At 38.7% G+C, this 16,714-nt stretch overlaps 1 protein-coding gene across 5 annotated transcripts in view; it reads left to right on the top strand.

Moving 5' to 3' along the window:
- The window catches only part of KLF8 (KLF transcription factor 8), a 261,686-nt gene that overhangs the window by 167,250 nt on the left and 77,722 nt on the right, over window positions 1–16,714 (top strand). For all 5 annotated transcript variants that reach the window (XR_013992940.1, XM_081042620.1, XM_081042623.1 and 2 more), the window contains one exon: window positions 11,925–11,998. Coding sequence is in view for 3 of the 5 variants with exons in the window: in XM_081042620.1 (XP_080898746.1) it covers window positions 11,925–11,998 (74 nt within the window). In the remaining 2 variants the exon portion in view is untranslated. The remainder of the gene's footprint in view (window positions 1–11,924; window positions 11,999–16,714) is intronic.

Genomic DNA, 16,714 nt, shown 5'->3' with positions numbered 1-16,714 from the left:
AAGGTAATACTTAGACGTTCATCATTTATGCCGTTTATTTTTTTATGTGACGTATCATATTGATGGATTTGAGTATGTTGAACCATCCTTGTGCACCTGGGGTGAAAGCCACTTGGTGGTGATGAAGAATCTTTTTAATGTATTGTTGCATTATTTACTCAAATTTTGTTTAAGATTTTTGAATCTGTATTCATCAGAGATATTGGTCTGTAGTTTTCTGTTTTGGGTGTTATCCTTACTAGGTTTTGGAATCAGGGCAATGTTGTCCTCATAAAATGAGTTAGGGAGTACTGCCTCTTCAATTTTTTTGGACAGGTATTAGATCCTCTGAAGGTTTGGTAGAATTCACTAGTGAAGCCATCTGGTCCAGGACTTTTTCTTTTGGGAAGGTTTCCAATGACTGATTCAATTTCCTTACTGTTGATCGGTTTATTTAGATTTTCTAATTCTTCATGATTCAGTGTAGGAAGGCTGTGTGTTTCTAAGAACTTGTCCATTTCTTCCATGTTATTGAATTTGTTGTGATATTGTCCTTCATATTATTCTTGGATGATCCTTTATAGTTATGTGTTATCTGTGATCACTTCTCCGCTTTCATTTCTGATTTTGTTTATTAGTATCTTTTATCATTTTATCTTATGAATCTAGCCAAGGGTTTGTCAATTTTGTTAATCTTCTTAGAGAACCAGATCTTTGTCACATTCGTATTACTATTGTCTTTTTGTTCTCTCTTTCACTTAGTTCTGCTGTGATTTTTATTATTTCCTTTCTTCTGCTGACCTTGGGTTTCATTTGTTCTTTTTCAAATTCTTTAAGATTTTGTGACTTTTTTTTAAACGAAAGCTTTTTAAAACTTCATTAGTTTTCTTTTGTGTGTGTGTGTGTGTTGTTTTTTTTCGTTTGTTTGTTTTGCTTTGTTTTGTTTTTAAGATTTTATTGGGGAAGGGGAACAGGACTTTACTGGGGAACAGTGTGTACTTCCAGGACTTTTTCCAAGTCAAGTTGTCCTTTCAATCTTAGTTGTGGAGGGCACAGCTCAGCTCCAGGTCCAGTTGCCGTTGTTAGTTGCAGGGGGCGGAGCCCACCATCCCTTGCGGGACTCTAGGAGTTGAACCGGCAACTTTGTGGTTGAGATCCCACTGGCCCATGTGGGAATCGAACTGCAGCCTTCAGTGTTAGGAGCACAGAGCTCCATCCACTTGAGCCACTGGGTCGGCTCTGTGAGGTTTTTTTATTTCGGATTTTTCTTGTTTCTCTAGATAGTCCTGTAATGATATAAATTTACCTCTTAAACTGCTTTCGCTGCATCCAAAAAATTTTGGTAAGATATATTTTCATTCTTATTTGTTTCTATGTATCTTTTGATCTCTACTCTTATTTCTTCTTTGACCCAGTCGTTCTTTAAAAATATGTTGTTTAATCGTCACGTATTTGTGTTTTTTTCCTGCCTTTTTTCCCCCCTTGGATATCTACTTTCCAAGCCTTGTGATCAGAGAATGTGGTTGGTATAATTTCAATCTTTTTAAGTTTGCTGAGGCTAGTTTTATGTCCCAATATTTGGTGTATGCTTGAGAATGTTCCATGTAAACTAGAAAAAAATGTATAGTCTGATGCTTTAGGATGAAGTGCTCTATAAATGCCAATTATATCTATTTCATCTAATGTGTCATTTAGGGCTGCTATTTCTTTTTTTATTTTCTGTTTGGGTGATCTACCCATAACTGTCAATGATGTATTTAGGTCCCCTAGTATAATTGTGTTTTGGTCAATTTCTCCCTTTAGTTCTGTTAGTAGTTGCTTGCTATATTTCCGTGCTCCCTGACTGGGGGCATAAATATTGATGACTGTTATGTTTTCTTGTGGTATATTCCCCTTTACTATTATGAAATGTCCAGCTTTGTCTCTTGTTATCCTTTTTACCCTTAAATCTGTTTCATCTGATATCAGTATGGATACACCTGATTTTCTCTGGATACCATTTGCTTAGAGTGTGAATTTCCACTCTTTCACTTTGAGTCTATGCTTCTCCTTGTAGCTGAGATGTGTTACTTGTAGACAGCTTATCATTGGGTTTAGTTTTTAATCCAATCTGCTGCTCTGTGCCTTTTTATTGGTGAGTTCAGTCCATTCACATTTAGGGTGATTATTGTTCTATGAGGATTTCCTATCATTCCATCTTTAGTTTTCTGGTAAGACTGTATCTCCATTGTTTCTTTGCCTTTTTGTTGTTGTCTATTATTTCTGTATGGTGGTATTCTATGATTTTTCTTGTTTCTTATGGTATATTATTTCAGTCATGGATTTTTTTTTGAGTGGTTACCATTAAGTTTATATAAAAGAAAGTTTGATATTTAGAGTATTCCATTTTCTTCAGCACGCTTACTTTCTCCATTCCCATATTCCAGTTCAGGCCTTTACTCTACGCCGTTTATGTTATGGTTGCCACAAATTGTCCCTGTTGATCCTGGTCGAATAGCCTCCTTTAGTATTTCTTGTAGTGCTGGTCGTGTGTTAGACAATTCCCTCAGCTTCTGTACGTCTGGAAAGGTCTTTATTCCTCCTTCATATCTAAAGGGTTTCTTTGCAGGGTACGTTATTCTTGGCTCATAATTTATCTCTTTCAGTAGTTTCAATATTGGTTCCACTCCCTCATGGCTTGTAGAATTTATGCTGAAAAATCTGATGATATTCTAATGGGCGTTCCTTTGTAGGTTGCCGTCTTCTTTTCCCTGGCTGCCTTGAGGATTCTTTCTTTGTCGTTAATTTTTGACAGCTTCAATGCAATGTGCCTTGGAGAAGCCCTGTTGGGGTTAAGGTAATTAGGTGTTCTTTTTGCTTCTTGGATTCGAGGATCCAGTTCTTTCCACATGTTTGGGAACTTCTCATCGACTATTTCTTTGAATATACTGTCTGTTCCCTTCTCCCTTTCTTCTCTATCTGGTATGCCCATTTTTCTTATGTTGCTCTTTCTGATGGAGTCAGAAAGTCTTTGTATAGTTTTTTCTTTTCTTTTAAGTCTCAAATCTCTTTCTTCTTCCATCCGTGTCATTTCCAGATTTCTGTCTTCGATGTCACTGATTCTTTTCTCTATCTGGTCAACCCTACTACATAAGCTGGCTATTTCATTCTTCATTTCCTTTATTGAGTTCGTAATCTCCAGAAATTCTATTTGGTTTTGTTTTTAAAAATTTCAATCCCTTTGGTAAAATGTTCATTTTGTTCTTTGATTCTGTTTCTGACTTCATTTAACTGCCTTTCTGTGTTTTCTTGCATTTCGTTGAGTTTTTTACAAATGCAATCTTGAATTCTCTGTAATTCCAGTCACATACTGGATATATTTAAGGTCATTTTCTGCAGTCTTTTCATTTTCTTTCTGAGCTGTCTTGTTGCCTTTGGTATTCATGGCCATTAATGATTTATGATTTTTCTTTCTAGACATCTACAGGTGTGGCTTCTGCAACAGTTGATAGAAAGAGGTCTTTCTTTTGTTTTCCAGTAGGTTTTGGAGAATGTATTAATTTCTCTCCAAATGCAGCATTTTATTCTGTCTCACAATGTAGTGTTATACTTTCTCTGCACTATTCCAGCTTCTCACACGATGGAGGGATTCCCTGAAAGGCGAGCTTCTCCTCTGTGAACAGTTGGCTTTAGTCATACTATGGCACCTCCATGGGGTGATGTGGAGAGCTTCTGAGGTTGCAAAGCTCTTCCTGCCCCAGATTCAGAGCCTGGTGCTTCAGCAGCTCTGTTTATTCCTGCAGGGATCTGCCCAGATAGGTGAGGACAGGGTTGTGGTGCGTTGTGAGTGGTGGCCAGAGCAATGGCGGAGACCACACCACAGCCAGTCCTGCTTCCACTACTCCCTCCTCTTTGCTAGAACAAGTTGGGCTGCGAGTCCATGTCTGCGGACCACAGTTCTCAGAACTGCAAATATTCTGTTCTTTTCATCTGAAACTTCTACTGTACTGCTTCTAGCACTGGGCAGATAGGGGTGGGTGAGCTCTGGAAGGGTAGGGAGGGGTCGGCTCTTCTCAGTGCCTAAGGCTTCTGTTCTCTGCTTGGCTGTGAGTGCTTAAACCACCGTTTTCAGCCTTTTTCTTTCAGTATTTGCTCCGAGATCTCTGCCTTGAGCGTTGGGTTCAGCCTTGTTATATGCTGTCCCCTCAGCCCTTTGTGCCTTATAAGGAGCCCTAGCAGTCTTAATTCTTTCCTCTCCTGCAGCTGTGGTAGTTCTGGGATGCAGCGAGCTTGGAGCACAGAGCTAGGTCTGCGTCCTGCATCCACGCAGACCCATCTCCGCCCTTCTCCCTTCCCACCTCCCCTGCTTGTGCAATTTGCCCACCTTTAGGTGATTTCAATAATGAGACTTCCTCTTGCCTGTCTGGTGTACAGGGAGTTATCGTTGTTCCATTTGTTGTAAATTCTAGGTGAGATTTCCAGGGGCTCACCTCATGCCACCATTTTTATGATGTCACCAAGCTTTTTTTTGTTTTTGTTTTTGTTTTTTTAATGCATTGTTGCATTCTATTTGCTAGAATTTCGTTTATGTCTTTTTGCATCTGTATTCATCGAAGATATTGGACTGTAGTTTTCTTGTTTTGTGTTATCCTTACCAGGGTTTGTTATCAGGGTATTGTTGTCCTGACAAAATGAGATAGGGAGTATTGTCTGTTGTCCAATTTTTTGGAATAATTTGAGTAGCAGAGGTATAAGATCCTCTTTGAAGGTTTGGTAGAATTCACTAATGAAACCATCTGGTCCTGGACTTTTGCTTTTGGGAAGGTTTCGAATGATTGATTCAATTTCCTTACTGGTGATCGTTCTACTTAGATTTTCCGGTTCTTTGTGATGCAGCCTAGAAAGGCTATATGTTTCTAAGAACTTGTCCATTTCTTTTGGGTAATGGAATTTGGTGTCATATAGTCCTTCATAGTATTCTTGAATGATCCTTTGTATTTCTGTGGCATCCGTGATAACTTCCCCTCTTTCATTTCTGATTTTGTTTATTAGTGTCTTTTCTCTTTTTATCTTAGTGAAGCTTGCCAAGGGTTTGCCAATTTATTAATCTTTGAAAGAACCAGCTCTTTGTCACATTAATTTTTTCTGTTGTCTTTTTGTTCTGTGTTTCATTTAATTTAGTTGCCATTTTTCAATCTTAGTTGCAGGGGGCACAGCCCACTATCCCATACAGGAATTGAACCAAAACCTCGTTGTTAAGCTTTGTGCTCCAACCAACTGTGCCAATCAGTTGACCCTCCAGCAGCTCAGAAGAAGTTCATTTTCTTCTATCTAGTTGTGAAGGGCACAGCACACTAGCCCATGTGGGAATCGAACTGTCAACCCTGTGGTTCAGAGCTCGCAGTCTAACCAGCTGAGCCATCCAGCCACCCCAATTTGTACTTTTTAATCCCTTTTCCTTTTTTACTCATCCCCTAACACTCCTCCCATGTGGCAACTATCAAAATGTTTTCTGTATTTATGACTTTGTTTCTATTTTTTCTGTTTGTTTTGTTTGTTCTTTAGACTAGTCATATAAGCAATATCACAATAAATCTGTCTTTCTTTGTCTGACATACCCCACTTAGCACAATACCCTTCAGGTGCATCCATTCTGCAGCAGATGGCAACAATCTATTGCCTTCCAGTATTCCAGCCGAGCAGTATTCCATTGTATATGTGTACATGTACCATCCTCACTTTGTTCATTCATCCATGAATTGAAACCCAGGCTGCCTTCATATTTTGGCCATTGTAAACAATACTACAATGAATATTGGATGCACACATCCCCTCAAACAGGGTTTTGGATTTCTTTGCATAAGTACCCAGCAGTGTAACTCCTGGGCCCTTCTTTGTCTGTTGTTATATGCTTTGTTTTAAAGTCTATTTTGTCTGGTATAAGTATTGGTTCCCCAGCTTTTTGTTTTTGTTTCCATTTTCATGAAATATCTTTCTCTTACCCAGACAGACTTGTAGTCTGTTTGGGTCTTTGGATCTGAAGTGAGTCTCTTATAGGCATAATATATTAGGGTCTGGTTTTCAAATCCATTCAGCCGCCTTATCTTTTGATTAGAGCATTTAATCCATTTACATTGAAAGTACTTGTTGATAGATATGTAGTTATTGCCATTATACTGTTTGTACTTTTGATCTGTTTTTTGTTTCTTTGTTTGTTTAATGTTAAACGAGGCCTTTTAAATTTCCTTGTAATACTTTTTTGGTGGTGATGAATCCTTTAGCTTTTTCTTGTCTGGGAGGCTCTTTATCTTCCTTCAATTCTAAATGATAGCTTTGCTGGGTAGAGTAATCTTGGTTGTGGAGCCTTCCTTTATATCACTTTGAATATTTCCTGCTAATCCATTCTGACCTGAAAAGTTTTTGTTGAGAAATCAACTGATAGTCTTATGGGAGACCCCTTGTAGGTAACTAACTGCTTTTCTTTTACTGCTTTGAAGATTCTTTTTGTCTTTAACCTTTGGTATTTTAATTATGATATGTCTTGGTGTGGACTTCTTTGCATTCACCTTACTTGGGACTCTTTGCTTCCTGGACTTTTATGTCTTTCCTGTGCCAAGTTAGGGAAGTTTTCTGTCATTGTTTGTTCAAATATATTTTCAATTCCTTGTTCTCTCTCTTCTCCTTCTGGTACCCTTACGAAGTGAATGTTGGGATGCTTGATGTTGTCTCAGAGGCATCTTAAACTATCCTCATTTTCAATGTATTCTTTGTTCCTTTTCCTGTTCTCATCGGGAGTTTTCTTCTACTGTGTCTTCTAAATCACTGATTCGATCCTCTACTTTATGTAATCTACTGTTGAGTTACTCCAATGTATTCTTCATTGTAGTTTTTATTTCTGGCTTTTCAGTGTTTTATATCTCTATTTTTATGTTTCTTATCCCTTTGTTGATATTCTCCCTGAGAGCACTGAGCAACCTTATAACCAGTGTTTTGAACTTTGCGTGGTAAATTGCTTGTCTCCGTTTTGTTTAATTCTTTTTCTGGAGCTTTGTTTTGTTCCTTTGTTTGGGATATGTTTCCTTGTCTCCTCATTTTGGCTGTCTCCCTGTGTTTTTTCTATGTATTAGGTAAGGCTGCTATGCCTTCCAGCATTAATAGGGTGGTCTTATGTATGTAGTAGGTATCCTGTGTGGCCCAGTCGTGCAGGCTTCCTGCTCTCCAGAGGTAGGCACTCCAGGTGTGTCCTTTGTGTCAGTTGTGTGCGCCCTCCTGTTATAGTTGAGACTTGGTTGCTGTTTGCATGTGAAAGCCAGTGTTTGAACCTCAGGCTGAATGTTGTAAGGACTGACCATGACTACAGTGAAAGAGCTGTTGTGCGGTGGTGACCCTGCAAAGCAGGAGTTACTGTAGCAGGGCTCTGGTTCTTCCCTGTTTTGCCCTTTGGTTATGTCGTCTGCAGAGGTGGCTGTGTTGTGCTTTGGCAAGGTCTCAAGTGAGACCTAAGGCTGAAGGCAGCTACTGGGTATGTTGGCACTCCAGCCTGCTGGGAGTGTCTCTACTACAGGCCATGTTCAGCTGCAGTCTATGCCCTGCCCAGGACTTGAACATGAGCCACAAAGCAATCTGCAGTTGGCCAGCACCACCCACACTGGGCTTGGAGGGTTTTGTGAGAGCCTAAGCTGTGAACCACGGCTAGCTGCTGCTAGTGCCAGGCTTGGGGCTGTTCAGCAAGAGGTGCGGGACATGCCAAAGCTAGATGCTGCTTGTTTGGGGTTTATGAAACTTTGAAAGATTTTAGGAAAGTCTGCAGTATAAGCCAAGACCTTCCATTTGTGTGGAAAAGCCACTGGAAGAGGCTTAGGTGTGCCTGAAAGTTGGATAGGGTGATGACTCAGGGAATTACCAGGATGGGTCAGATGAATAGTGTTAGCTAGGTTCATGGAAAATCAGATATGATGGCCGCATATGTCCGCACGCCTGGAGTTGGGAGGGCTCAAAAAAAGGGTGGGGGGCAAATCTGCCAGCACTTCTATCTGGGAGAAAGCTATCTCTGCAGCCTGCACTGAGAAGCCAGACAACTCAGTTCCTCCCTGTGTGTGCCTGGTGCCATTCAAGATTCTGCTCCAGCCCTGGAGCTCAGAGCAAGTGAGTGAATCACTGAGTAAGTCCATGTGTGAGCACTTTAAGAAGAACACCTGTGATACCAGCTGCACTTTGTCTCACTCAGCCACACCTCTGCTGGTTTTCACAGCCAGTAGATAGGGGGACTTCTCTTTCTGGCACTGGAACCCTGGGCTGGGGAGCCTGGTGTGGGGATGGGACCCCTTGCACCTCTGGGGATGGGGGAACCTCTGCAACTGAGGTATCACTCCAGATTTTTAATGGTCACACATGGATGTGGGACCAATCTGTTCCAAGTCTCTGTCCTTTCTATCAGTGTCAAGGTAGCTTCTTCTGTATGTCCTTAGTTGTAGGACTTCTGTTCAGCTAGATTTCAGATGATTCTCAATAATGGGTATTCTGTAGTTTAGTTTGCTTTTGATGTGGTCATGAGCGGAGGAAACAGAGTATTTACCTACTCCACCATCTTGACCAGAGAATCCTGCATTAGGTCTTTTTTTTTTTAATGTTATTGGGGAAGGGGAACAGGACTTTATTGGGGAACAGTGTGTACTTCCAGGACTTTTTTCCAAGTCAAGTTGTTGTCCTTTCAATCTTAGTTGTGGAGGGTGCCGTTCAGCTTCAAGTTGTTGTCCTTTCAGTCTTAGTTGTGGAGGGCGCAGCTCAGCTCCAGGTTCAGTTGCCATTGCTAATTGCAGGAGGTGCTGCCCACCATGCCTTCCGGGACTCGAGGAATTGAACTGGCAACCTTGTGGTTGAGAGCCCACTGGCCCATGTGGGAATGGAACCGGCAGCCTTTGGAGTTAGGAGCATGGCGCTCCAACTGCCTGAGCCACCGGGCCTGCCACCTGCATTAGGTCTTAAAATGGCTAATTGAAGTGACTTGTAAAATGAACATTTCAATGGGTAAATGTATTTGACATTTAAAGTAACCAATTGATTTATGGACTACCTTTTAAAATGCATCCAAGTCACAAATGAGAAAACTGATTGTAAGTAACACGGGGACACTTAGTGTAATCTGAAATCTGACCAGTTAAACCATACGCAAAATGTGGACTTATCTTCCCTGCCCTGTGTTTTCCTCTTTAGAACATCAGAATGTAGATAGTCCAAAGGAAATCTGGTGAAAAGGAGCTGTTATGTGCTTTTGGTGGGAATGATTATGATGGTGCAGGGTAGCTGAATGAGCCAACCTAGTCTCTTTTCTCATAGGGGTAAAGCTACCTAACAAGGAAATAGAAGACAGTTTATATTAATGCCACCTGGCTTGTATGTTTAAGAGATGTAGGCAAAAGAAAGCATCTTTAATAAATGGTGCTGGGAAAATTGGAAAAACGTGCAAAAAATGAAGCTAGACTTCTTTCTGTCATCATATACCAAAATTCACTAAAAATGGATGAAAGACCTAAATATAAAACCTGAAACAATAAATTGAATAGAGGAAAGCATAGGTACTAAACTTACGGATTTTGGGCTCAGAGAAGATTTTATGATCTCAAAGGCAAGCGAAAGAAAAGCAAATATAAATGAATGGACTGTATCAAACTAAAAACCTTCTGCACAGCAAAAGTGGCCATCAATAAAACAAAGAGGCAACTAACCAAATGGGAGAAGATATTTGCAAACAACACATCCGATAAGGGGTCAATATCCAAAATATGTAAATAACTCATACAACTCAACAATAAAAAAACAAACAAGCCAATTAAAAAATGGGCAGAGGACCTGAACAGATACTTTTTCCCAGAAGACAAATGGCCAGCAGATATATGAAAAAAATGCTCAACTTCACTAGCTATTAGGGAAATGCAAATCAAAACCTCAATGAGATATCACCGCACACCTGTTACAATTGCTCTCATTAACAAGACAAATAATAACAAGTGTTGGAGAGGCTGGGGAAGAAAAGGAACTCTTATACACTCCTGGTGGGAATGTAAATTAGTGCAGCCACTATGGAAAATAGTATGGAGATCCCTCAAAAAATTAAGAATAGAATCTCCATATGACCCAGCAATCCTCTTCTGGGTATCTACCCCAAAATTCTGAGAACATTTATCCATAAAGATATGTGAGGTCTGACAATTAAGTTCGTGAACTTGTTGCAATGATGTTGCTATCTTTTTTTGTTATCAGAGGGATTATTTATCATGAGTTTATACCAACCGAAAAAACAGTTAACCAAGTTTACTCTTTGGAAGTGCTGAAAAGGCTGCATAAAAAAGTTAGACGACCTGAACTTTTCATGAACAGTTCATGGCTCTTGTATCACGACAATGCACCAGCTCACACGGCACTGTCTGTGAGGGAGTTTTTAGCCAGTAAACAAATAATTGTATTGGAACACTGTCCCTACTCACCTGATCTGGCCCCCAATGACTTCTTTCCTTACCCAAAGATAAAGGAAATATTGAACAGAAGACATTTGGATGACATTTGGGACATCGAGGGTAATATGCCGACAGCTCTGATGGCCATTCCAGAAAAAGAGTTCCAAAATTGCTTTGAAGGGTGGACTAGGCTATGGCATGGGTGGATAGCTTCCGAAGGGGAGTACTTTGTAGGTGACCATACTGATATTCAACAGTGAAGTATGTAGCATTTTTCCAGGATGAGTTCATGAATTAATTGTCTGACCTTATGTGCCCCTGTGTTCATTGCAACAGTATTCACAGTCGCCAAGACATGGGAACAAGCAAAGTGTCCTTTGGTAGATGACTGGATAAAGAAGATGTGGTACATATATACAATGTGGTACATATATACAGAGGGTGCCAAAAAATGTGTACACATTTTAAGAAAGGAAAAAATTATATTAAAATTGTAATACTCAATATATACCGATAACAAAAGATGAATATAAATCTCATTTGACTTCTGCAATTACAAGAGGTTTCCCGAGTGGTTACCATCAGCATCCAGACCCTTCTGATTATGGTGAACTACTGCTTGAGCAATGTTGACCAAAGTGTCCACTGGTGTACATTTTTTTGGCACCCCAGTACAATAAGAAAATATGAAACACTGCTTTTACAGCAACATGGATGGATCTTCTGATCATTCTAAGTGAAATAAGCTAGACAGAAAAAGTTGAGAACTATACTTCACTCATTCTCGTATGTGGGAAATAAAACTGAAAGCAACAAACGAATAAGACAAACAAACAAAGAAACAAACACTGATAGACAGAGACAGCAGTTTTGTGGTTACCATAGGGTAAGGGGGAAGTGGGTTGGTAGAGGGGGAAAAGGGTATCAAATATATGGTGATGGAAGGAGAACTGATTCTGGGTTGTGAACACAGAATGCAATATATACATTATGTATTATAGAAATGTACACTTGAAACGTATGTAATTTTACTAACCAATATCACCCCAATAAATTTAATTTTAAAAAAGTATGTAGAGAGATTAAACACTACTTTAGAGAGAATTGTCGCTGATGTGTAAACAAGTTCATTAGGGTAAATATTCATACAGGAGCATGGAACACTTTAGAATGAGAACTAGGCCAGGAAGGGGCACATTCTGGAAATGATGCAGCTATGCTCATATTCCTATGGATGTTGGTGAATTGGAGAATTTGGAAGAAACAGATTCACATACATACAGATTTTGAGGGAAGGGGACAGCTTATACCTTTGAGGAAAAGTCAGGGCCATCTTGATTAATAGAATATGTAAATTAGAATGTTGTCCAAATAGTGACTTCTCAGTATCTAGTAAGTCCTGAAAAATAATGTTCATAGAGCACAAACAAGTATAACCAAGGGTAAATGGCATACAGTATGCACTGGGTTAGATAATATTTTAAAATTGTCTTTGTCTTGTCTCTTTTCCAGATATGGATCAATTTATAAACAACTTGCAGGTCCAACTTAATTCAGAAAGTGGCTCGATGCCTGTATTGAAACAGGTCAGTTGTTGAGAAAATAAGATACTAATATTCTGCCATAATAGTGCTGAGTACTATTATGTACCTCATAATGATTATAGAGCTGAAGGTCATTTTTCTTTCTAACAACATGATGGTTCCCTGATGGAAAGGGTTGGTTGGGAGGGTGGGTGAAATAGGTGAAGGGTTTCAGATATACAAATTGATAGTTACAAAATAGTCATGGGAATGTAAAATACAGCATAGAGACTATAGTCTAACCACTGTGCTATACATCTGAAACTAATGTAAAATACTACTGAATGTAAATTGTAACTGAGAAAAATAAATAGTTCTTTAAAAAGAACTACAAATTGGTTGTTACAAAATAATCATGGGAGTGTAATGTATATCATAAAGAATATAATCAATAATATTGTAATAGCTATGTATAGTTTCAGATGGGCACTAAATTTATCTGGGTGATAGATGGGAGGGCGGTTCGGGAGCGGGATAAAAACGTGAAGGGATTAAGAAATACAAATTGGTAGCTACAAAATAGCCATGGGGATGTAAAGTAAAGCATAGGGAATATAGACAATAATATGGTAACAACTATGCATAGTTCCAAGTGAGTACTATACTAGTCAGGGGGATCACTTCTTAAATGATATAAATGGCTGGGGGTGGCAGGATGGCTCAATTGGTTAGAGCATGAGCTCTTAATAACAAGGTTGCCGGTTCAATTCCCACATAGGGATTGTGGGCTGTGCTCTCTGAAACTAAGATTGAAAACAGCAACTGGGCTTGGAGCTAAGCTGCGCCCTCTATAACTAGATTGAAGGACAACGACTTAGAGCTGATGGGCCCTAGAGAAACACACTGTTCCCCAATAAAAAAGTATTACATAAATGTCTAACCACTATGCTGTTATGCTGTACACCTCAAATTAAGATAATAGTGAATGTCAAAAAATAAAGTACAAAGAGGGAAATTCTTATTCTTACAGGCCTACTTCTAGGACAAGAAAAATCTCTAATAAACAATTTAACCTTACATTTAAAGAAACTAGAAAAAGAAGAACAAATAAAGCCAAAAGTGAGTAGAAGGAAGGAAATAATAAAGATCAGAGCGGAAATTAACAAAATAAACATTAAAAAACAAAAGCAATAGAAATGATAATTGAAACAAAAGGCTGGTTCTTCTAAAGGATAAATAGAATTGATGAGCCTTTAGCCAAACTAATCAAGAAAAGAAAGAGCACATAAAAACAAATGAAAGAGGAGAATTTATGACGGATACCACAGAAATTCAAAGGATTATAATAAAATACTATGAACAACAAGTTACGTGCCAATAAATTGGACAACCTGGAAGAAATGGATAAACTCCTAGAAATATATTATGTACCAAGACTAAATCTGGAAGAAACAGAAAATCTGAACAGATCAATAACTAGTAACAAAATCAATCAGTAATCAAAAAACTCCCCAAAAAACAAAAGTCCTGGACCAGATTGCATTACAGGTGAATTCTCCCAAACATTCAAAGAATTAATACCTGTTTCTCTAACTTTTCAAAAAAAAAAAATACAAAGTGGAGAGAAAGTTCCCAAGCTCATTTTTTTGTAGCCAGCATTACCCAAAACCAGACCAACACACTGAAAAAAAAAAACAAAAAACAAAAAACACCCTACAGGCCAATATCCTTGATGAACAATGAAATGAAAAAATGTTCAGTAAAATATTAGAAAACCTAATTCAGCAATACATTAAAAAGATCATACACCATGATCAAGTGAGATTTATTCCTGTGATGTGAGGTTGGTTCAATATCCACAAATCAATTAACTTGATACACCACATAAACAAATGAAGGGCAACATCATATGATCATATCAATAGATGCAGAAAAAGAATTTGACAAAATCCAACATCCATTTATCATAAAAACTCAGCAAAGTGGGGATAGAGGCAACATACTCCAGCATAATAAAGGGCATGTATGACAGACCCACAGCGAACATCATACTCAATGGTGAAAAGCTGAAAGCTTTTTCTTTCAAATCAGGAACACGACAGTGATGTTCACTTTCATAGATTTTATTCAACACGATACTGGAAATCCTAGACACAGCAATCAGACAAGAAAAAGAAATAAAACCCATCCAAATTGGAAAGGAAGAAGTAAAACTGTCATTATTTGCAGATGACGTAATACCACATGTAGAGAACCATCAAAATTCCACCAAAAAAGTGTTAGAACTGATAAATGAATTTGGTAAAGTAGCAGGATACAAAATTAATATTCATAAATCAGTTGCATTTTTCAATATTATTTTATATTAATTTCAGGTGTATAGGATAGTGATTAGATATTTGTAGAATTTAAGAAATGATACCCCTGACTAGTCTAGTACTCAACTGGCACTATACATAGTTATTACCCTATTATTCCCTGTGCTTTACATTCCAATGACTGTTTTGTAACTATCAGTTGGTACTTCTTAATCCTTCACCTTTTCCACCCTGCCTCCCAAACTGCTCCCATCTATCACCCCAACAAATATATTAATAGTTCTAATATGACACCATACATAGTTATTACAATATTGACTATATTCCTTTTGCTATACCATATATCCCCATGATTATGTGTAACAACCAATTTGTACTTCTTAATCCCTTCCCCTTTCTTATTCACCCCTAATCCCCCTCACATCTGGCAACCATCAGTATGGTCTCTGTATCTATGGGTTTGTTTCTGTTTTGCTTGTTTATTTTGTTCTTTAGATTCCACATATAAGCGAACTCACATTGCATCTGTCTTTCTTTGTGTGACATACTCCACTCAGCACAATACCCTACAGGTACATCCATGCCACCACAGATGGCAAGAACCCATTCCCTTCCATGGCCAAGCAATATTCCAATATTCCATTGTATACATGTGCCACCTATTCTTAATTCATTCTTTCATCGACAGACACCCAGGCTGCCTCCACATCTTGGACACTGTAAACAATGCTGCAATGAACATGTGATGCACATGTCCCGTCAAAGTAGAATTTGGGTTTCTTCAGATAAATACCTTGAAGTTGGGACTACTGGGTCCTTCTTTGTGTCTTGTTATAGCTTTTGTTTTAAAGTCAGTTTGTCTTGTATAAGTATTACTACCCAGCTTTTTTTGTTTTTGTTTTTGTTTATTTCATTTCTATTTTCATGAAATGTCTTTTTTCATTCCTTTACTTTCAGTCTGTTTGTGTCTTTCAATGTGGAGTCTCCTGTAGGCAGCATATATAAGAGTTTTTTTTTTTCTTATTCATTCAGCCCACCTATGTCTTCTGAGTGGAGCATTTAATCCATTTACATGGAAAGTAATTGTTAATAGACATGTAGCTATTTTCATTTTATTCATAATTTTGATCTTTTTTTTCCATTTTAAAGAAGCCTCTCTGACATTCCTTGTGATATTTGTTTGATGATGATGAACTCCCTTAGCTTTTTCTTATCCTGGAACCTCTTTATCTGTCCTTCGATTCTAAATGATAGCTTTGTTGGCTATAGTAATGTTGGTTGTAGGTCCTTGCTTTTCATTATGTTGAATATTTTGTGCCAATCCCTTCTGGCCTGCAAAGTTTCTGTTGAGAAATAATCTGACAATTTTATGGGAGCTCCCTTATAAGTTATTGTTGCCTTTCTCTTGCTACTTTTAAGATTCTCTCTTTGTCTTTAACCTTTGCCATTCTGATTATAATGTGTCTATGTGTGGGCCTTTTTGGGTTCATCTTGTTTGGGATTCTCTGCATTTCCTGGACTTGTATATCTATTTCTGTCACCAGGTTAGCAAAGTTTTTTGTAATTATTTCTTTAAATAGGTTCTCAATCCCTTGCTTTCCTGCTTCTTCTGGTACCCCTATAATGCAGATGTTGTTGTGCTTGATATTGTCCCTGAGTTCTCTTAACTATCCTCACTTTTTGGATTCTTTGTTTCTTTTTGCTGTTCTGATTGGGTGTTTTCTGCTACTTGGTCTTCCAAATCGCTGATCTGATCCTTTGCTTCATCTGGTCTGCTGGTGACTTTTTCAAGAGCATTCTTCATTTCAGTTACTGTATTCTTCACTTCTGACAGGTTTTTTTTTATGGTTTCTATATCTTTTTTATGCTTGCTATCTCTCTGTTGAAGTTCTCACTAACTTCCTTGAGAATCATTGTGTTGGATTTAGTAGCTGGTAGTTCTTTTACTGGAGTCTTCTCCTATTCTTTCATTTGGGAAGTATTTCTTTGTTTCCTCATTTTGGCTGCATCTCTGTTTCTATGTATTAAGTAGATCTGGTATGGCTCATATTCTTGGCCAGGTGTCCTTATGTAGTAGCTGCCCTGGCATTGTCTCCCTCGTCTCCTGTTCTGTGTGCTCCAGGAGTATCCCTTCTGTGGGTTGTGAGTGCCCTCCTGTTATAGTTGAACCTTGATTGCTGTTGGCACATCTGTGGGTGAGAATGACCCTCAGGCTGATTGGCTATTGAGTTTGGCCACACCCACAGCTTACAGGCTGCTCTGCAGCCACCTTACCCAACCAAGTGGGATTTACCCGATCAGACTCTGGTATCTGTTTAGACTGCTCTTTGTGTGAGTCGGTTGTGGGGCTAAATAGGCAGTGCTCTGCTGTGGTCTGAAGCCAATCTCCAAGTAAGTTAGTTCTGAGGCCTCTTGGAATGGGCTTTGATGCAAGGCCAGGTCACCCACTGCCTGTGACAAG

This window comes from Rhinolophus hipposideros, assembly GCF_964194185.1.
Source record: "Rhinolophus hipposideros genome assembly, chromosome: X".
In the NCBI taxonomy this organism is placed as follows: Eukaryota; Metazoa; Chordata; class Mammalia; order Chiroptera; family Rhinolophidae; genus Rhinolophus; species Rhinolophus hipposideros.
Note: the sequence above shows the minus strand (reverse complement) of the source record. Positions and strands in the feature narration are given on the sequence as shown.